Consider the following 22184-nt stretch of genomic DNA (forward strand, 5'->3'; position numbering starts at 1 on the left):
CGGCCTACCCGTACCCGGCCGAGTACGGGTAGCCGGGTATCGGGTACCCGGTTGCGACCTCTGCTCCATTGGCAAGCCACCAACGCGGCACTAATTTCTCGTCACCCTTAGGCAGTGCCAAACTGTCTCCTCACACTGACCAGGGAGGTCTTATCCCCATAAAGTGACAGAGGCCCAAGGCAGCAGCTGTCCTCTGCCGATGCTTGCTTATAAAGCTTGTGGCTCTCAAGTTCCATGTATCGCGCTACCTTAACCCATCCCGTTGGGTTTGTACAGGGATTTACCAATGTAATCGCCGACTTAATTTCTTTTTGACATAGACCAACTTTATTTTTGTACTCGGAAACTGTCACACCAGACAAACATCTGTTTTTTTTGTCTCCGACGCCTCCTATCGCCAACAATTAGACCGCAGCCCATTGAAACGTGTCCGTAGCCTACGTAGGTGGTCTTGCTGTTTGAAAGTTGAACTCACAATTGCTCATGGTTGTAAAATGTTGCATCTGCGTTTAAAAAATATTTTGTTTTGTACATGATGAGTATAAATAAACTGCTGTTTTCAAGTTTCCTTTTGTCATTTTAGCGCATGGGTTTTGCACAGCCACTTTTCATCCAAGTTGAGGATATATTTTCATTGTATTCCTTCAACCTTTCGCGACGCTGCACAACAGGTGGCCTAACCCAGAAGGCCATGCTTGGGATTTCTTTGTCATGGTACCATTGCAATGGAAACTTGGGTGTTTTGGAGAATGACTCACAAAAATATAAACACACAAATCGCCATAAACGTGCCCAATCACGTCAGCCTATCGTAAACGAAGCAGGATTCGGACTCGTTTGAACCTGGATGGGTTACAACGACCAGGGGTTATCGCGCTTGGGGCTGCTGAGGTGTGGCCCAAAGGTGCCAATGATGACTGTCACAGGGACCTGTGCATGGTGGCCATAGAAAAAAATACAAACACCTCCCGTGTAGCCCGAACAGACTGTTGGGGCAAGTGCTGCCGGCGATTACCTATGAAGGCCAGCACGACATACGAGGGGGTGGGTGGTTAGCACGACGCCGGGCCTCCATCTCCCGAGTGACAATGTTTACGCACTGCACCAGGTACTCATTTGAGGCCGAATTGACCACGGGGAGGCCTTGGACCGGTTCAGGAAGTCATTGGTGGTGGCCGTGAGCGAGAAGCGAACCCGGGTCGCTGAATTTGTAGCAGTACGCTAACCACAACTACTGCTCCCCATACATGGGGGTACAGACAAGTACAAATATGTACCTGGTAATGGATTTGGCCAAACATCCCAGAGAATGTCAGGTAATACTAGGTTATTGAAGGCTTGGGCTGTGAAATGGCCAGATCGCAGTACAGGATGGATTCTTGAATCTATCCGTGTGGAGCTTTGTTAACCCTTCATACGATGCATGGATGTTTTATGGGTACAGTACTCTGGTTTTCTTCCACACACCAAACACCTCGCAGTATGAGAATTGGCAAAATGTTCCAGTGTAGCACCCTCACTGAAAAAGAGTCTTGAGATTCAGTGAGGCTCTCTTAGGTAAATAATACTGATGCATCACTTGACTCATGTTACCTTCATAAAATACTTGCATTACTCTTGCCTCCTGCAGACTTAATGGCCTCTCAACTGGGAAAATAACTCACAGATTCTATCGGTTGGAAGAGCTTTATTAAATTTGTCACTTTCCAATAGGGTTGTGTGTCATACTTATATACATCCATATATACATTTAACAATACATGCCTGTGATAAACATTGACTGCACAGTTTGTTCTCTGCTGGCTTTGCTAAGATGTATAACCTTTCAAATGACATGAAGACAAATCACAGTTGCTTTCATAAACACTGTCACCGCTGGCGGTGAAGTTAGGCCCAAAAGCTGGCGTGCAAGGGAACCCGCACGCCATTTCAAGCCTAAAACACGTGATGCTGCGATGGCAGTGGTGCAAAAACACAAATAACAGAAAACACAAGACATTCATCAATAACACCGCCATAATTTTGAAGAATTGTATAATGAGTTATGTGGTCAATGGCAGAGGCCAGGGGCATGGAATGAATCATTGGGAGACTACACTACACATCACGAGGCTCCGATAGAAAATTCGAACTATTATTCACTCGGTCTCTCTGGCCTGGTCACCTCTCTCCAACAAAAAATGGACGATTTCCAAAATCGCCGCCTGTTATTTCATTACATTTCTTCTTTCAGGCAGTGTTTTTGACGAATATTTGGATTTTTTTTCGTTCTTAAATAGCAACTGAACATTATAGTGGTACTTTTGCGAAAAGCATAAACGGGAACACTTGCACAAATAAACGCGCGTGTAACTGTTCAGGGGTTGTTACTTTTCAAAATACATGCAAAATAATTGAATGTAAAATGGTTTCTTTAAACTAATTTTGTTAAAACCAGAAACATAATATACTTAAATTATCAGAAAACGTAATCTTGTAATCCATAAGTTATATATATTTAAGATTTAAGCAATACACCTATGAACAAACCACCCGGAATGTGCCAGATTTAGAAAGCTAAGCCGCAACAATCCTGGACAGTGCTTGGATGGGCAACTGCCATGCATAAAACAGGTGTTAAAGGCTGCTGCGAAGCTACATTGTCAGCAATAGGGCAGTGCAGTAACATCTGCTGTTGTACTCTATTCTATGCTCCAACGTCAATGTTCCCCACCTTTACCAACCCGCACTGGTCACAAACCATTATGGTCAACCCCCATGGCCCGCACAGTGTGGGGGAGGCCCTCATCCAGCAGTGGATTGAGAAAGGGCCATACATGTACATACGCGACACATTCAACCGCGGGCCTCTCGCGGTGCTCAGCGGAGGTAATAATCGATCGCTGTCGAAAAAGCAGCGAATCCTGCGCAGCCCAGTACGCCTGCCTTCAGGCCAGCTGAAAAACAAGAAAGGGTAAGGGGTACATTAATCTGGGATGTTGCCGCGGTGTAACGGTCAGCACGCTGGACTTGAAAAGTCAGAGGTCGCCGGTTCGGTCCGATCTGCCGACGCGGTAGTTGAAACAATGGGGCAAGTTTCTTAAATCCATCCCATCGGTTCTGTCCACCCAGCCGCTATAAATAAACGGTTTCGACACGATTAGTCAGTCGATCGGCAGGTTGCGTGCTGGTGTGGTAGAGTGTGGGCGCTCTGACTTCTTCCAACATGCCTGTCTCAACGTGGAAGAGCAGGCCAAGACAACATCTAGGAGGGGGCATTTGAGCATTCCCTCCAGCAGTGACACGAGCAAGCAATTGGATGGCTGCCCCTTTTACCTCAACCCAATTAAGCACTATTACTATAATCCAAACAGAAAATATTTGATGCCCACGCAGTTTTAGCCTTTGACAAAACCCGACTTCATTTAGAACACCCGTCAAATTGCCGCTTTAATGGGATTAAAATATATATATATAAAAACGGCAAGTTCCATCGCACCGAGTGGTGCGCGTGCGAAGGTAACCATATATGGCTGCCACTGCCACAGACTTCATCACCATGCCAAGGAATGTAATGTAGCTGGAGAGGGGCCGGGGAGTCCCAAAGGGGCAGAAAATGGAAAATAGGCTGCAATCATCTGTTGCCTATTAAGGTATGAGAATGGAGTGCTCAGCATGCACACTTAACATTATCCAGGCTCACGGTGCAGCTTATGCTTGGCACGAATGTTACTGTTTAGTCACTTTTAGCGGCAAGGTGGCCCTAAAATAATTGTAAAGTTCAGGATTTATTTCAGAACGAGTAGTGTACAGTGTGTGATAGTATGATTACGAGTAATTTGATTCATTACTCTCAAAACTCCTGCTGCTGTCCAACCAGCATAAATGGGTACACCAGATAGTTGATTGACAGATCGTGTGTGGTGGGGTAAGGTGTGAGTACGTCCATCACTTCCAACAGGCCTGGTAAATGTGGAACAGTAGACCAAGTACCCTCAAGAAAGACTAGAGTTCTCCTTAGCGGAGACCCTTCTGCCAGCAGTGGCATGAGTAAGCAAATTGCAGGGCTGCAACTCTACCTGACTCTCAAAAAATGTCCAACAAAATATCGACTATTACATCGCAACTCGGAGAGAACATCCAGCAGTGTATTGACCAAGGCTGACGATAAGGCTGACGATGATGATTATAATGACGGTGACAATTTTGCACCAAAACACGATTTTGTTTAAATTGAAAGCCCTCGGCTGCGTCTCACCCCGAAATCCGATGATTCCTCCTGTGGCGCATCCACTGAGCGTGCTGTTCTTCCAGTCAGACACTCCCCGATACTGAGAAACAAAAGGCACCAGTGAATTCAAATCAGCCTTTAAATCCTCCACATCTGCTTTTCATCGCCGAAGCAGTATAATATGCCTTTAAATACCTTACTCTTGTGTCACAAAAGCCTCGATACAGCAAAGATAAAACATCTTGATGTGAGCTTCCCCCCCTAATATAACATGCAGGTGTCCCTGAATTAACATGTGGATAATTGTTGTTACATTCCATCCAGAGGGTTCTTAAAGTTAAAATTCTACTTTGCTTCACCTATCCACATAATTGGAGTTGAAATTCCGTGTTTTGGTTTATGTGCAACCACTCAAAAGGTATTTAATGATTCACCACATCCACGGCAGTATATATTTCTTTATATATATTATCATGAATGTGGCACCTTAAATGTTCACAAGGATAAAGTGAACCCATTATAAACAACAAATACAATTTGAAAATCATAGAATCTTAAAGCCCTTTTTTCCTGCCATGTCCGAGCTTAGCCAGGCGGGCCCCATGGTACGGGTGGTTTTCCACTAGATATCTGACGTGCCGAGGCGGTACCAGACCATGATACGCTAACCTCACGTGACATTTTAATCTGGCTCAGGGTCAAACAGGGCCAGGGTTGCGGCTAATGATGCGCTCGTTGCGAGTGACATCAGCCAGTACAATCCGGGGACACGGCGTCACCGCGTCGTCTACATGCGACTCGACTAATTAATTGCATTTCAGTGTCACGGCACGGCTTCTGCAGTGGAAAAACAAGAACCTGGAGCCTCCTTACCGACGTCAGTCTGGCTCTGCACAGCTCTGGCTGGGCTCGGTTGTATCGTGGAAAAGATGAATTCCGTATTCGATTCAATAAATGTAATGCGACCTTAAAATATATCTTTTTTTAAAGAATCTACTACTCACCGACTCGATAACACACTCGCTGCAGGAAAACATCGCTCCAATGATCGCAAAGTTCTTTGCGTAGGACGCACTGCGCTGGCCCATGTCCTTCAGCACCTCGCGGGCCGTGGGTGTGCGCATTGGGTCCTTCGGGTCGATGCCCACGTTCGAGTCAATTCCTGCTGTGAAGATTCCAAACGCTCCGCCGAGCACAAAGCCTGCAGCAGAAAAGACGAGCGCACTGAAGAAACAAGTCTGAGTTAGTCCTAGGCCTCCCCGTCAACTTGTCGCCCTTTGTCCCTCTCTCTCAAACGTTGTCCCCTTGGCTAGTGTCACTTTAGTCTCTCATCCCCTGCCCCCCTCGTTCACTGTGTATGTTTAACTTCATTCGCACCGTACATAGCCGGCCGTGCTAATCGGAGGTGCAGTGTTGTGTCTATGGGGTCAATGTTGAATAAATGGGCAGTGTTGAGTCTATGGGCAGTGTTAGTCTATGGGCATGATGTACTGTATAACTTATTTCGCACCGTACGTAGTCTACCGTGCTAATCGGTGGTACGATTTACGTCAATAACGCACGAACACACCACTCAAAACAATGCATTTGCAACACATGCCATTCTTCAGATACGGTATTCATTACATGGGACGTTATTGTACCTGCAAGGAGGCGACCTGAGCGTCCTCACCTACCACCACCCCACCAATACCCAACACCAATGCCATTCGCCACTTAGTGACGGTGACGGCGCCTGTGCCAGGCTGGGTGCACTTTGAGGCCATGTGAAGTACACGATGAGACCTCCTTTACCAGTGGCAAAATATAGTAATAGGTTTTTACCCTTTTAACTGGTACAAAAACTGACACCTTTATACAAGGGATCATGTTTGCAATAACCACAACACAAGCAGTCAAAATGCAAACAAAAAGAAACAATATGCAGTGCATATCATTATCAGAGTTGTTTCTTTTTGTTTGCATTTTGACTGCTTGTGTTGTGGTTATTGCAAACATGATCCCTTGTATAAAGGTGTCAGTTTTTGTACCAGTTGAAAGGGTAAAAACCTATTGCCATGTGAAGTGTCGAAGGCTGACTGGTCACGGGACAGACCTAGAAATTGCCGTGGGTTGTCTGACTGAGATGACCGCTAGATGCACCACCAGCTGTAACCCCCCCCCCCACTGTGCCATATTGCTGCACTTTATCCGCCCGGCGCTCCGCTCGTTGTTGTGAGCGTCGCTCCTCTGCCATCCGTTGTTGCTGCTGGAGGCAGCAGCGTCCTTCACGAGCCTCCTCCACCCTCCCCCCGCACACCTGCAACGCAAGCGAGCGCGGCCTTGAAAGTGCAGCTCTCCATCGCCGCCTCGATCATCTTCTGCTGCTCGCTCTTGGACGCCGCGGGGAAGCCGCCGTACACCGTGGGGGATATCTCCCTGGGCTGCCGCTTGTCGCCGACGAGGTGTCGCAGCAGGAGGCTGTACTGCACGTAGTCCTCGCCGGCCTCCGCTACGCCAGTCGCGGCGGGGACGCCGCTACCCACGCCGCTCTTCATGGGCGCCGCCATGTTGGCAGGGTAACAACCTCCACCACAGCCCCTCCCCCTACTCGAAGTCAAAGGTCACCGCGGCACGCTGAGTGGATAGGAACGCATGTGCTTGTTAAACCTCCATCGGGTTTTTTTTTATTATACCTCCTATTTTTGTGCGGGGGAATTTCGTTTTTAGGTTCACACGGCGTGCAGCCGTTTCAATACGGGCAAAACCAAAAATTCGTCTGTTTGTTACAATACACCACTATAAACTACACTACTATACATCACACTACTGTACACTACACTATACACTACACTACTATACACATACCTGTCAACCCATACGGTTTACCCGTATTCTTGCACAAGGAAATTTAGTTTTAAGGTCCACGCGGCATGCAGCCGATTGAATTCCGAAAAAAAACTAAAAATGTGTCTTTCTCTCATGTGGATTGGACTTTATAGGATGATCATTGAGATTTATAAGGGCACGGGGTGACCAATAAGGTCTGATTAAGGTAGGGCACTGATAACGGGATGACCGGTATGCATACATAGTATAATCGTTGATTTTATTCTAATTTATAAAGGGTTGACAGGTGCTGTTCGTTTTAACAACAATATTTTTGTTAGTAGTGTACTACCAACGTAATAATAAAATATAATTATATATTAATATATATACACAGGCGTCAGGGTCTGGATCGAACCCACGACCTCTTGCATACCAGGCGAGGCATTTAACATCTTGCCAACAGTGAAGTAAAATAGCATTTTGAACAAAAATATTTTTAATATATGTTTGTTAATCGTGGTTTGTATGAGTTCTGGTATGATATTCAGATTCATGTAACTGTTGTGACTACAGCTCCTAATGCTAAAATCAAATCACACTATGTGAAAAAATAAAGGTTTGCTGGCTGGAGGGAGGGAGAGAGCTGACGGTCACATCCAAATAACATGCACGTTGCTAGTTTTAATAAAACAAGAACATACTCAACGCATTTGTGAATGACACTGTGACCTTAAAATAATAAATTACTGTATATAATAAGCGACATTTTGGACAATGGTCCTTCTTCGTAACATAGAGGTGGTGGATAAGATAAGAGTTGGAGACTGCACTTTCCACCATGGGGCCTGATGAGAATGGACAGGCCCGCATCCAGCAGTGGATTGACAAACGAGCAGCATTTGTTGAAGCAGGAAAACTCAGGACCGGTTTTGAGTTATCTGAGTCTCATCAGCAGGAACTCGCCAGCTAAATGCTGTTGGGTTGTCTGGCTCAAGTTTGAAGTTTATTTTGTTTAACCAGGTAATAGGTCAAGAGACCAGGATAGCCTCATTCACGAGAGTGACCTGGGTCACCCAAATTACACCAGCAAAACAAATAAAGTAACAAAACTAAACTTTTAATTTTACCAGGTAAGGCCCACTGAGCTATACAGTATAGCTTTTTTCAGAAGCGACTTGGCCACAAATGATAGCACAACGAAGTAGCTTATCATGTGGCAATTTATAGCAACCAAAAAACGCTAAACGCATGTTTTTAAATGTGGATGGAAAAACCAGAGAAAACTCCACGCAATCACGGGGAGAACATGCAAACTCCAAATATACAGGCGTCAGGTTCGGGGTCGAACCCACGACCTCCTGTATATCAGGCAAAGTGTTTAACATCTCGCCAGCAATGAAGTAAAATAGCAATCCGAAAAAAACATTGTATCTCAAGAGGAATGGAAAATATTGCACAAACATAAAGCAATATTAAATAGAAGTAAAATATTCCCTGCAGGGAAATTGGCTCTGGCTCCCAGATCGGTCACAGCACAAATGACAAAACTAAGCTATACAGAAACATTAAACAGATATAGGTTGACTATAAGAACATGTCAACAAACAAGGAGATATTTCCTGTATACAGTATATCAAATGCAAGTTCAAGTATAAAAGAAAATCGACAGCTTTGCATTAAATGTATGTACAGTATGTTGAACTTCTTTCACACCGTACGAAGCCAACCGTGATAATCAGAGGTGCTGATATTATGAATTAGATGGGAGAATAACCAAAATACGTTTCGTTAAGGAATTCCATTCCTTAGCGAAAGTGTTTGGTGCATTAATATGGAATAAGGGCCATGAGTTTTTTTTCTCTCTGTACAATGCATTTGTGCTGTGGAATGTCTAAGATTTTGTGGATGGTAGTATTAAGGCAACAGCCCATAATTTATCACCACGTTCTCGGGTATTCGATCGTTTGTAATGTTTGTAAAAAACTGCCAACATTTGGAGTACTGTATAAGGACATGTGTGGTGCATTAGCAATCCGATTACGTCTTATGACAATCGAGTAATGCGATTCTTTGGCAGCTGAGTCGATTCTCAACAGCATGTGGGTGTGCTGAGGTGGTTTATGTGTCTCTAAAACGTGGCATGGTTCCAAGTCAAAAGTCTGTGTCTCTCATTCCAAAACAAGCCATTTGTGGGAATTCCACCTTTCTATGGAAGGTATTCCTCTAGGTATAATGACAACCAAGACACTACAACCACGATTAACACTGCCTAATTAACAAGGTTTACTAAGAGTTCAGTTTCGACATTGCTTTAACTATTTTTAAAAACGATTTAACGATTGCGTTAACAAGGTGGCATCGCAGTGAAATGAGGGAACATGCCAAAGTAAGCATACATATTCCTGGTAATTAATGGGATTAAAGTTTCACGTTTAATATGTATTTATACAATATAGCTTCCTAAACATTTTTTATGTCAGTAAATAGAAGTTACATTAAATTAAATAAAGCTTAACGGATTCGACCAAAACGTAAAAAAATGTTAAATTACGTACCTCATTTAGATGGGTTATATTTGACATCTTTAAAAAAATACATTGATATTTTATTTAACAATAATCAACGTTTCGTTATGATGTGATTATGGGAAGCCTTCATCCAGCAGATGATAGACACGTCGTCATGGTGATTAGTCTTTTTTTAATTAAAAAAAATGGTGCAAAAACTTTCTGGTGTTCGTCATTCATATGATCTACATTTTATTGTTGTTCCATTTTTACATCATGTTTTTTTATTTAAGCCACTTGAGAACACTTTGAGACTACACAAATATTTTTTTATTAAGCAAGACCTCGGTTTCAAAATGACAACATACGAAAAACAGCATCAAAATAAATAAAAGTAAAATATTTAGTTCCTTCTGACTTATTCCCACGATGCTTCTCTCCGAAATGACTTGGAACACTTTTCCACTTACCGCTCTTGTCACTTGGAACAATAACATAATTTATATATAGAGTTGCGTCTAAATACAACAGCTTCTGCAGGTGCCCATGGAAACCCGCACAACATACACACTAAACAAAAGACATGAAATGTGCGAATAAATATCGACCAATAAAATGTAGTCAAATAAAACTCGAGCTGTGTGGATTGAACAAGAGACAACGCTACACTGTGCACACGCAGCCACCACCACGACCACCACCACCACCACCACAAACCCTCATGCTCATCGTTTATGATGAATTGTTGTTTACGATGCTGCCTAGCAACATTGGAAGCTACTAAATTTATTTTACTGAAATTGTGTAACGGTGTGAGTTGAATTACAGTCCTGTATACATGTTTTGCCTAGTTATTTGCCCAAGCATATGCTGGAAAATAAGCATTTATATTTTGGTCAACCTGTCTCAAATTTTTGTCCACTCTATCATCCCTCCTGTGAAGGTTCTCCTAAATCCGGCGAAATGTTGGGATTGTGGTCTGGGGTATGGAGACCGAACATATTTATTTATTTCAACTTGTTTTCTCTGTGATGATAATTTTCTTATGTGCATTTCTTTTGTTATTTATCTTTTCGTTTTTTTATTTGCTGCATAGTGGGGTTTTGTTTTTGTATCATCTGTATAAGGGACTGGCCAATTAATGTGCAATTGCATGAATAACGCTATATACAATGTAATTATTGTTATTGATGGTTTTCGAGCTGAGAGGTAGCCAGGAGGATAACCCTACAACAATGGATAATTATTAAATCTATCTGTGCGCAACTTTGAGCGATAACCCGTTACTCATGTACTGCTGGATGAAGGTGATTATGATGAAATTGTATGAGGCGGTAAATTGGGGGGCACAAGACATCTGGACCACACTCTATGGTAAGAACCGGTAAGTTTATTCAGTTTGTTAAACTTCTTTTTTTAAATAACATTTCCCAAGTGCCAGGGTTTTGGAGTGAGATATTTTCCGGAGCTCCATCTAGTGCAGAGATCGGCAACCAACATTATTTTTGTTTAGAATTTGGTAAAAAAAAACTCAATAATTTCAAGAGCCACCGCCAATGCACGTGGTGCATAGGAGCCGATGCAGTGCGGAATAGATAAAGCCACGAAGCACGCTCCTTAAAGAGGCCGCGTGTTATCCCCCCCCCCCAAAAAAAAACATGTATAGTGCTAACAAGAAAAACAGTATAGAGCGAATCTCTCACGATCCACGCTCCTAACGACTCCTCCACCGCAAAACGTGAATCCACAATTCAGTGGTGGGCGCCCTCTCTCTCTCTCGCCGCGGTGTCCCCCGGCTGGCTTCTTGCACGTGGTGGTTGTGGTGGTGTTGGTGGTGGTGTTGGTGGGTGGTGGTTGGTGGTGGTGTTGGTGGTGGTGTTTGGTGACAGTGGTGGTGGCGGTGGTGGTTGGTGGTGGTGGTTGGTTGGTGGTGGCGGTGGTTGGTGGTGGTTGTGGTGTTAGTGGTTGGTGGTGTTGGTGGTTGGTTGGTGGTGGTGTTGGTGGTTGGTTGGTGGTGGTGGTGGGTGGTGGTGGTTGGTGGTTGGTGGTGAGTGGTAGTGGTGGTTGGTTGTTGTGGTGGTGGTGGTTGGTTGTTGTGGTGGTTGGTGGTGGCGGTGGTTATTGGTGGTTGGCGGCGGCGTGCGTTGTGGGCGTTGTGTTCCAGCAGCAAGCTGCTCAAGGCTTATTGCCCCCTGCTGCTTCGCTACATTGTTCGGCATTCGGGACGCTAAGTTAGGCGAGAGAGGAGGAGGAGAGGAAGGAGGAGGAGAGAGAAGGAGGAGAAGGAGGAGGAGAGAGAGAAGGGAGCAAAGGGGAGGGCAGGAGAAGGCGTTTCTCTCCAAACTTTGAGAAGGAGGAGAAAGAATAAAAAGACTCCAACCCAAGCGGCGATCGTGGTAACAAAAAAAACTGCTCTCATCTTGCGCTTGCTTATCCGTGTGCTTGCTCCGCTCCGTGTGGTTTTTTTAAGTTCTTAATTATACTCAGCCATGGTCAATCCACTGCTGGATGAAGGCCTCCCCAAGCCGTCGCCGCTGTCTTGTGAGTAGTTGTGGCGTTGGCGTCGCGTTGTGCTAAATCCACTGCTGGATGGATTAACGCTTGCCAAGCCCGGCCACCTGCAGTGAGGGCATCATTGGGCCGTATGGTTAATCCACTGCTGGATGAAGGTTCTGCAATGCAATCGTCCACCGTAGGCATCGGAACGCCAGATGATTCCATCGCTCCATCTCCACGTTGATGGTGAACTTTGTTGCGGTAATGTCATCATTTAGTTTTCCCGATGTCCCGTTTGGAAAAAGGTTCCGGTCACCTTAAAATGGAGCGAATGATTTTGTTATGCTTTTAGTTTATTTATTATTTTTACGTGGTGTTTTTGTGTGTTTTTTTGTGTTGTGTGTGGTCGAGAGAATGGAGAGATCGTTCGGGGCCGGCGGGCAGGAGAGACCGAGGCTCGGCTGCGGCCTAGTCGGTCTTTTTTTCACTTTAACTTAGTTACGGTTTTATTTGTAGCTTCCTCTTAATTAATGCCTCCTTGACGACGGCTAGATTATTATTAATATTCACCTGTCGTTGTTTTCGCTATATAACTTTGAGCGTTGCCTGTGGTTGATGCTGCCCGCGTTAATGTGTGACGAGGCGCTGTTTAGTGACTTAACGGATTTTATTGTTCGCAGTGACGTTTTGTTTCGTTTAATGTTGTGTTTCTTTTGCTGACGATAACGTTTCGGTTGTTTATTTTCTACCGACCCTTCTTAAAAGTCAAATAATTTCAGCTTGACATGAGCGTATACTGCACCGCGTAAATTACTGTATTACAATGCATGCACATGTACGTGTTTTATCGAGTTAAATAACAGCGTTAAATGTACTACCGTATTGGTATTTATTGGGTTTTTTTTCCCTTACCAAGCTTTAACAATGCATTAATGCAGATGTATGTTAAATATAATTGTAACTATTAGGTCTCAGGATGTTGAGATTATGGTAGCTGCTTTGTGAGGAGTCAATCATCCAGCAGTGGCTTGACCATGGCTATTGCTGGTAATAATTTACAGTGTTTGATAATGGTCATTCAAAGTAGCAATGTGTTTACATGTTTAACCTATCTGACATACGGTTTTATTATTATTTAATGTAGTGACTGCATAAATGTTAAGCGTGCTTACATTAATTCTCTATATATGGTATTAAACTTCTGATATGCAACTGTGGTGTTTCAAGGACATTTAGGGGGAATTATTTCAAAAGTCATGTTGTGATTCGAGCGCTAGTGGACATAGCATCCGGATGGTTTAAGTGGCCTTTGGTTGTTTTTGACGGTTGTCACTCATGAATGGAATTTGACACACCATCCCAATTCTGTTCGTGCGTGTGATGGCAATACGTTAAGGAGCTAAATTCCAATATCCGAGGTCTGTTAGCCACGACGAGAGGATTTGTATAGGATAGAGTTCATGTCGTTTTGGAAAGTCTGATCTGTTGAGGGAACGCAGGCTGCAGTGTGTGGTTCATAGTGTGGGTTTCATGGCCAAAATTGCATTGCGGTTTGACTTTAACATCCCCCAATGTAAGACCCTCTTGAAAAGTCACGAGATTCAATGAGGCTATCCCGTATAAATGAATGCATTGTTTCATCGTGTTGTTATTAGTTGGTGCAGCTGACTTGCTTGAAGTTTCACTACAATGCTGTCTTGTTTCCCGTGGCTTTGAAATGTCATATTAGTTTGGATGATTCACTCGTGTGCACCGAGACACTTTCGCTCTTTGTGGAGATTTCTTGTTTTTCGCTCTTTAGTATAACTTACCGTTTTAAATCGGTGGATACAATTTATGTTTTACAACATCCTTACAACAACAAAAGACTTTGTTGAGCAGTAATCCTCGTATCATTGGTTTTGAATGAAGAACTAAAGTAAATTACGTGACTTTTTAGAAACAAAATGTATTTGTGTAAGTTAAATAACGTTCCATTTTGTAATGTTCTCTTTAATGGCCACGATGGGCTTAGTTTGCTGAGTAATGATTTGTTTTTACAGTGGCATCCTGGTTTTAACGACCTGTGATTTGGATGGAATCCAGGACAAACAGCGTATTTTGACTGAAAACTTATTTTTTTAAGTGTTTTTATTTTTTGTGAATATTATAAATTATTTAAGGATATGTGTATATATAAATTTAGCCATCCTACCTATCATTTATTTTTTTTTAAAACGTTATTTGAATAAACACCACTTAGATAAAAAGTTCATTACAAACCATTTTTGTTGTGCCTGCACACCACTGGCAATGCAGTCCCATGATGTTTCCTCTGTTCCCTCATTAGATATATTTACGATGAAACTTTAACTGTGCAGCTTCTTAAAATTAGTAACATCCTGGTTGGAGTTTTCTTAACTTGATGACTTATTTTTCCTTCCCTCTCACTTTGCCTTAAGCACTTTCTCACCGATGGTTTTAGACGGGAGACTTGAAGGGCAGGCAGTGTTTTTTACGTTTAAAATTCCTTTCTGCCTTTTATAGACAACGACGGGGTTGAATTATACCTCTTTCACCTCGGTTTTCAACAGCCTAACGGCTTCCTGGACTTGTCACCCTCTTAGTTTGAAATAATTCTTCACTGTGTCAGTCCGGCACATTTTCCATTATTTTATGTTCCAAGCTCCCATTTGTTTTTGTAATGCTATGTTTTATAGTCTTTCCTGATCCATTCCAGACACGTGTCAAAACCACTGGACTCGTCTCTTGCATATATTCTTTAAGGGTCATCTGTTTGTCCAAATTGTTATCTTGTCTCTAGATTTAACATATTCTGTAGTATAGATGTTGCTGCAGTGCTTTAAAGTAAAAAGATGAGACATTTCAATGGGTGGTAGTTCTGGTGATTTGGAGGTAGAAAAAAACGTGGTCTCTGTGCATATTTATTTCTCAGTTTTTGCCACACACAATTGGGCACACACAGTTATTGCTTTCCCAACTGAATCGGGTTGTCTGTCTTGAAGCTTGCCGCAGTGCTTGCAAATAATACGATGGAATTCGTTCGTTGAGAGGTACATCTCATGAATTGAAAAGGAAACTGGGTCACAGTCCATGTATATTCATATCTGTCGTCGCACGCGCAATCGCGACATGCAGATAGTACTTTCCCCGTTGAATCGGGTCCAACTGTTAACGCGGGCCGACACGCCCATGAAAGCCAACACGGGATTCTAAAAAGCATGCCGACCATACCTTCACCTGACAGCACTCTACCTGTGCCGACACTACCCATTCTTTTAAATTTTTGCGGTTTTTGAAACGTGACCGGTTTTTGAAATGTGACCGCAGCATTTGTTGTTTGTGAGTAATAACGCCCCTTTGCCCCCCTTGCATCTTTTAAGCAATAATCATACTCGTGTAGGTTTAGTCACTGTGTACAGTTATGCAATTTTATTGCACTCTGCTGAAGTTCAATAAGCGCATGTTGCGTATTGTGAAAATGTTTTTTTGTTATTCTAGGAGAGCTTTACTAAGACTCGAGGCTAATTTTCAGGAGGGTATTGCATTAGGATGTGTGGCCAGTTCTCTTTTTAAGTAGCGGTTGACAGTATATTTAATATATATACTTTACCATGATGTATCACTAGCAAGTAAAATATGAACTGATCCTGGGTTCCCTTCACCATCCCACACTGACCAGCGTGGTGAGGCATCGATTAGTGGATTTCCAAGGGATTGGAGCATACGTTATTATTTTTATATTCTTCATTGTATGTATGAACATAATTGCTGTTATACGGGAAGTAGCATGTTTGTTCTAATTTAGCTGTTTGTTATACCCAAATTGTGCTGTAGATGGCAGATAAATGTTGTAATCCCTTGACCGAATGTCCTCAAATTGACCAGTGACCACCCATGGGCTGACGTTGGCTTGTGTTGCGGCCGAACCATATAAGCACTCGCTGTGTACATTTCGAGCAATCTGTGTTTATAATAAAAAGAAAATGGTTAATACAAGAAAATATCGTGACTGTCACTGGGATTTTTTAAAAGAAGTAAAAGTTACTCAACTTTTTAAAATGTACATTTTATTTTCATGTAGTTTTGAGTAGTTAACCATTTTCCGAAATGGAATTGTTTTAAAACAATGTTTCTGAGAAGACAACTGGTGTCGGACACTGATTAAATGTTTTGTTTTCACATTTCCTTGATTTGAGCCATCTATGATTGGGTAACATTTGTGACTTCAATTATATTTCTCATTTTGTCTAACTTGCTGCATTCTATTAAGTTATTTTAAAAATATCAAAGAAACTTCTATTTTTATCTTGGTTGTGAGTCGGTTGGGCTTTTTTAAAGAATGCACAATTAAATAAATATCCAAACATTATCAAATCAACAGTGCTTAACATACAGCCCTTTGCCAAGCCACATTTGGATGAAGGCCTCCCATGCCATTTTAGCCATGGGGGTTTTATCATACTTCACGGCTAGTCAACACAGGTTATTGAATGGGTACATTGCCCAGGACCGGTTCAGATTGAAGTTAATTTAAAACTCGCTATACTGTATATGTTGCAGTATACCATCTACACATATGAACTAGGAAGACCATTTATAAGCATTACACATGATATCAAAACTCAACACTTACGCTTGAGAAGTGGAGGCATTGGGTTGCCCGATGTGTCGGTGACACAGGACGGACTGAGTGCTAAGTGGGTGTTCCGTGTGCGTGTCCCCGCAGCGGCGCGTGTAAATGCCGCGGCCGTCCGGAGCCCACGATGAAGAAGACAAGCAGACCACCGAGCGCGGCCGCCCCTCCGTCGGGGCCCACTAAAGGGCCTCCGCACGGCAGTGCCGGCGGCAACGTGGAGCGTGCCCCTGCGCCCTCGCACGGGCACGGCGGCGTCAAGGCAGCCAAGGCCTCTGCGGGGAGCAGCGGCATGTCGGGACTTACCAAGGTACATCGTGCCCGTCGCCCCCATTGTGCGTGTGTGGTGGAAAGAGCACATCACGTGATTTAATGGTAAAATGTTTTCACAAGGTAAAGAGGGTATTACTGGTAATATCATTCATGCTACCACTTTCACTGTAAACTTATTAATACTAGAAAAGGTTATAACAACAAAATACATTCTTTACACAGTATAGATAGCCTCACTGAGTACATTACACAGATTATAGATTTTTAAAAAGTACTAATGAAAGCCTCACTGTGACTCAGGAATTTTTTTTTAGGAGGGTCCTGCATTTGGATGTTCGTCCATGTGCATTAATGAGTATTTTACACGAGGGGAGAAATACTAACTGCCTCGAGAAAATCCACGCTTAGGAGGAGCACCGCCTAAACACTGCCATCTCCCAGCCCACTTGCAGCCCCACGCTTATAACTCCTCTAAAGCCCTGGTGGTTAATTCACCCATCAAAGTACTAACCAGCTTCAATAATCCCTAGTTTCCGAGATCTTACGAAATTAGCCACATGTAGGGTGATTTGGTCATACAAGTAGTGTCATATTATTTTTGTTACATATGTTACATTTCTTCTGTTGGTCTCTACAAAGTGATACCAAGACCACAAGTAATGGTATTGCTTAATAATGGTAGTGGTATACACTTTAAGACACGTAATATATACACCGTATGATTTTGCATGTAACGCAGAGCTTTAGAAGCAAGGGTTTGAGGGTTATGGAGATTTGCCAAACTTCTAAACCTGCTAGACTGCAAGGTAGCCTGTAGATGGCAGTACAGCTAGTGTCTTTGTGTTTTCACGTGTGTGGTCCGTTGAGTAGTATCCATTCCTGTGTTGTTTTCTCTAAGGAACTCGATTTCCTTCCACATGCAAAACGCTCGTCACAAAAGGAATTGGTCAAATGTTCCATTGCAGAATCCTCCCAAAAACGTGTAATGGCTCAATGGAAGCTTTCCTGGGTAAATACATCTTTCATGAGCCACAGAATAAATATAAACTATTATTACTTTTAACTTTTCAATATGAATAGTAAAATCTACGTATTTTCTACATCACATTGTTGGTGTTATAGGTTTGGTTCCTCATGATAAATATTGTTCTTACTCGCTGATCAAACATTTTTTTGACACGTTTAGTAATTTTTAGAGTTAATTTATGTTTATATTGGAATTTTTACGTGTAGTTTTACATGCTTTCTCTCCGCGAAAGGCATTTGGAAACACCTTGAATGTAGTTGGAACCTCGCTAAAACTCACAGCCTTCTTGTGAAGGTGCCGGTGCACAACACACGAGAATGTAGCCAGTCTTGCCAGAATAAGTGCAGTGTGTGTGTACATTTGCCATTGGAATAGGCTGCATGGAAAACTTAAGACACCTTGGCATTGCTGTTGTCTTTGCCTTCTCCAATCAATTGAACACTGTTGCAGTGTGCCAAGTAGTTGTTTAGCACCTCGTAACTCTAAACCATGGCAACCTGGTTCCTTTTACTGTTAGCAGCATTCTAAGAAGCAACGGCGCTCTGCTCTCCGTACACCTACCAGCTTTATCACAGTAATTTTCCTATGTGTTATTGTCGTACAGTGCTCGAAACAACAGAGAGAAATCGTCAACTATTAATAAAAGTTACGCTTTGGCTGGAATAGCAATGGATATGTGGTAAAAATAAAAGTAGTTTTCTTTTGTAATACAGGAATGTACTTTAAAAGTAATGAATGTGTTTTGGCTGTTGGCCTAGTGCTTAAGAAGACTTTTTTTCGTGGGACCTGCGGGCGTGTGCGCGCGTGCATGTGTACACGTGTGTGTGTGTTATGCGTGTGTGCATGTATGCGTGCGTGCATGTGTGTGCAGAGCCAGAGCAGGGATGACCTGCTGGGCGGCAGCAGCAGCAGTGTGGCTGCCCAGGGCTGTGCAGCTCCAGCAAGGAAACACTCGGTGCCCTCGGCCAGCGTCACAGACCAGAAAGCTAAAGCCACCACGGGTAAGGCTATTCATCCCGTTTACTGTATCTGTTTCATTTTGCCTATAACCAAATTTGCCATTGAGCACATCACCTGGAATGTGTCCGATTTTGTTAGCGCCTGGAAGCTAAGCAGGGTTGGGTCTGAATAGTGCTTGGATGGGTGACCGCTATGCACAACAGGTTGCTATAGGCTTCTGCGGAGCTATGTTGTGAGCAGTAGAGGGCAGTGCTGTACTATGTTTAATAATTTCTACTACCCACGCTCCAGGTCTTCACCAACCCGCACTGACCAAAATGATGAAGTATGGTAAAATAACTGCCGTAACCCACACGGTGTGGGTAGGTCCTCATCCAGCAGTGGATTGACAAAAGTAATGTATATGGATGTATCGTAATCATCACGATCCATGGGCAGATAAAACAAAGGTGTCAAACTGCACATTTCATAATTTGTTTCCACTTTCCTCTGTCTTGTGCCAATATGCTCAAGTATTGCACATCTTTCTGACACCAATCTTTTATGTTGTCAATCCCTATATCTCCTGTATTTCATTTACTTGTCTCTTATAGTAGAGTGTTTTCTGCTCTTGAAAAAAAAATTCCAGTGATCCATAAATGCGGTATCCTCCACTACAGCTGTTTTCTTTGACAAAATGACAATGACTGTGCAGTAATAAGGAGTGAAATGGGCATTCCTAATTGCGCTGCCAGCTGGTTTCAGCATCCGTTACAATGGCAGAGCTCGTGAAACATTTCCATAATATGTTGCAGATAGCTTTGTTGACATTTAGTTTGGTCGGTGCTTGCAGACCAAAAAGGTTTGCTTTAATTGATTGCATTAATTTTTGTGAAAAATTTAGCTATCAAAAATGCAAAGTTTCTGGTGTTTTTAGTATGGTGCCAATAATGAATAATCATTGTAGAAACATTTGTGTTATTTTCAAATAAATAATAATCCCAACATGATGTAATTTTGCACGATCACACAAATGTTCCATATTGACACAGCTGCTCAGAAGGATATACTGCATCTTGATTAAGATAGTGTGATATGAACCATGTGTATCGTATATCTATATTCAAAATAACTATGTATTATCCTGGTAAACACACGCAACGTTAGTGCAGAAAGCTGTGTTTGTTTGTAGCCGCGCAAAAAGTTACACGGGTTGAAGTATACGTAGCATAAATCGAAATAACTAACCTTGAACTATTAACCCTGGCAGCAGAATGGTTTCTCCATGGAGCAAATTTATTATATTTTCACAATTTTTTTCCTTTTCATCGGAACAGCAGCAGTGAGCTGTTGACGTTATGCGTATATAGCTGCCGTGCGACCTCAGTCTCGCGGAATGCATCTGTGCAAACAGGCAGCCGATCCCTCCCTCCCGCCCCTCTAGCATCGGGCGTTCGTGTGGAAGAGCTTCACTCCCTCCCTGTTATTGTGCTGCTTGCTCGGCAGGAAGCGAGCAGCTGCAAGGCCTTCCCAGGGGGAGGCCTGTGGCCAGGGCGCCGTTCACTTCCATCGCTGTGGCGGATTTTTTTTTGTTTAATGTAAAAGTTACCACTGATGTTTACATTTGTAAAAACAGGAAGGCTTGAGCGTGTTAAGTTTATTAGTTTAACCAGGTGAGAACTCAAGAGGCCAGGGTATTCTCATTTGCAAGAGTGAACTGGGTCAGGAAAATGACAAAAGCGATAAAATAAAATAAAGTACAGCAATGAAGAAATGAGAAATTATGGAGGAATTAAAAAAAACTGAAATTAATTTTCCAGAAGCAGCTGCCAGCACGTGGCTTAGCAAAACGTCAGACATCGTGCCAAACAACACTCAGTACAAAAATACATCTGAGAGCTATGCGGTACAACCGCGAAAACTTACGCAGTGGTATATAACAAAAGAGTTTCCCCACTGTAAATTAGTAAGGATACCAGCAGTCGAATGCTTGACGATTTGAAATTGGAGAGAGCTGTTGCCATGTAGTGATTTGGGGCTACTTGGTTACACTTTGTTGGACAGTTCCCAGGAGATTGCATAAGGAAATTAAATATCCCATAGCAACGTAGGCCTCTTGTACGCCACCTGCGTATAAATTGTCAAACAGGGGCAGATGCCCTTTTTGAAGAAAACAATGGGCTTATAAAAACATTCATTTATTATTTAGAGAGGGGTGGGACCACACCGAGACGTACAGTATGCAACCCGATTTTTTTCTTCCACATAATGGCTTTGCATTACAAATTAGCTCAGTTAGCCTGCACAAACAATGTGGGAGTGATTAGAGTCTCCGAAGACACAATGGGGCCAGTGTGCCGTGCAAGGGAGGGCGTACTCTCTACACAAAGCGGGATCCATCTCGATACCGGGTTACACAGAACAACAGAGGCGGGTGGAGGAAGCAAGGTGAGTTTTAATGTCCTGTTAGGATTTTTTTTTTATACCAAACTCCCGATTTGTATAAGTTGTTGAGGTTGTACTTGATAGTCATTAGGGTAGTGATTTGACAATATGGAGACTCGTCTGTGTCATCTGTTTTCCTGTAACAAGTTGGGTAATTCTCTAGGCGTTGGTCTGAGCCAGGACATGTGTTGGGCAGTCATTTACCAAAGTGCCTCGCTCACCCATGTCAGCGTGACAGGTGTAATGACCAATGTCTGTCTGCGCATGAGTTAGGTATGAGGTGGTGTTCAGCCTGAGGGTAGTCTGCCTAGTGGCAGTGTGCTACATGTGCTAGACAGCTTAACCCTCCTGCTGTCCAAAATATGCCTTTTAAATTTTAAGAGGTTTTTTTGTTGTTTCTTCTGTGAGTTTATACACGGTGGAAAACGAATTCCAATTATAATTATTAATCTCTAACTATATGTATCAACTAAGTAGCATTTCCCAGGAAAAACAAACTAACTTGAAAACAATAATCCAGTTATGATAATTAATTTGAACTTTTAAACCGAGAAGCGTTGTTGGGATTAACATTTATTTCTTTGCGGTTTCTTGAAAGAATGGGCATAACTTTGTGAAGGGTAATGTCAGCTGTTGAAAGGGTTAAATAATATCTAAAAATGGCTTGGGGTTCTGCATACCTTCAAAATGATGAGCCCAAGGACGCGTTTCCGCCTTGCACCAGATAATACACGCGACATCCTCTCCTTGTGATGCTAACTCTTAACAACCACCTACTTGTGGGAACGTGTGTGACTCACGGTTTAAGGAAGCTTGGGCTGTGGTGAATAAAAGGTGTAT

The 22184-nt window shown here is 42.8% G+C and overlaps 2 protein-coding genes across 9 annotated transcripts in view; one reads left to right on the plus strand and one right to left on the minus strand.

Moving 5' to 3' along the window:
• Positions 1-1699: 1699 nt before the first annotated feature.
• On the minus strand, positions 1700-6809 carry TIMM22 (translocase of inner mitochondrial membrane 22). Its single transcript, XM_078873704.1, has 4 exons — positions 6510-6809; positions 5215-5411; positions 4238-4310; positions 1700-2936 (listed from the first exon to the last, which is right to left on the minus strand). Exons 1-4 carry the CDS (start codon positions 6757-6759, stop codon positions 2860-2862), a joined length of 597 nt encoding a protein of 198 aa, XP_078729830.1. The 5' UTR covers positions 6760-6809; the 3' UTR covers positions 1700-2859.
• A 4972-nt stretch (positions 6810-11781) lies between these two features.
• SPECC1L (sperm antigen with calponin homology and coiled-coil domains 1 like) overlaps positions 11782-22184 on the plus strand; it is a 36496-nt gene continuing 26093 nt past the window's right edge. For 5 of the 8 annotated variants that reach the window (XM_078873693.1, XM_078873698.1, XM_078873695.1 and 2 more), the window contains exons 1-3: positions 11782-11924; positions 16754-16970; positions 18832-18961. In XM_078873693.1, coding sequence (XP_078729819.1) covers positions 16791-16970; positions 18832-18961 — 310 coding nt within the window. In that variant the 5' untranslated portion in view covers positions 11782-11924; positions 16754-16790. The other 3 variants (XM_078873700.1, XM_078873694.1, XM_078873699.1) reach the window with 3 other exon arrangements.

This window comes from Lampetra fluviatilis, chromosome 37 (genome assembly GCF_964198595.1).
Source record: "Lampetra fluviatilis chromosome 37, kcLamFluv1.1, whole genome shotgun sequence".
Taxonomy (NCBI): domain Eukaryota; kingdom Metazoa; phylum Chordata; class Hyperoartia; order Petromyzontiformes; family Petromyzontidae; genus Lampetra; species Lampetra fluviatilis.

What these genes read in the sequence shown, in the direction of transcription:
- TIMM22 (XM_078873704.1), bottom strand. Translation starts at nt 6,759, where the DNA reads ATGGCGGCGCCCATGAAGAGCGGCGTGGGTAGCGGCGTCCCCGCCGCG. An exon ending in CGCGCTCGCTTGCGTTGCAG is followed by an intron (nt 5,412 to 6,509) that starts GTGTGCGGGGGG and finishes TTTCTGCTGCAG; the next exon opens with GCTTTGTGCTCGGCGGAGCG. An exon ending in AGGAATCATCGGATTTCGGG is followed by an intron (nt 2,937 to 4,237) that starts GTGAGACGCAGC and finishes CTTGTTTTTCAG; the next exon opens with CTGGCCTGAAGGCAGGCGTA.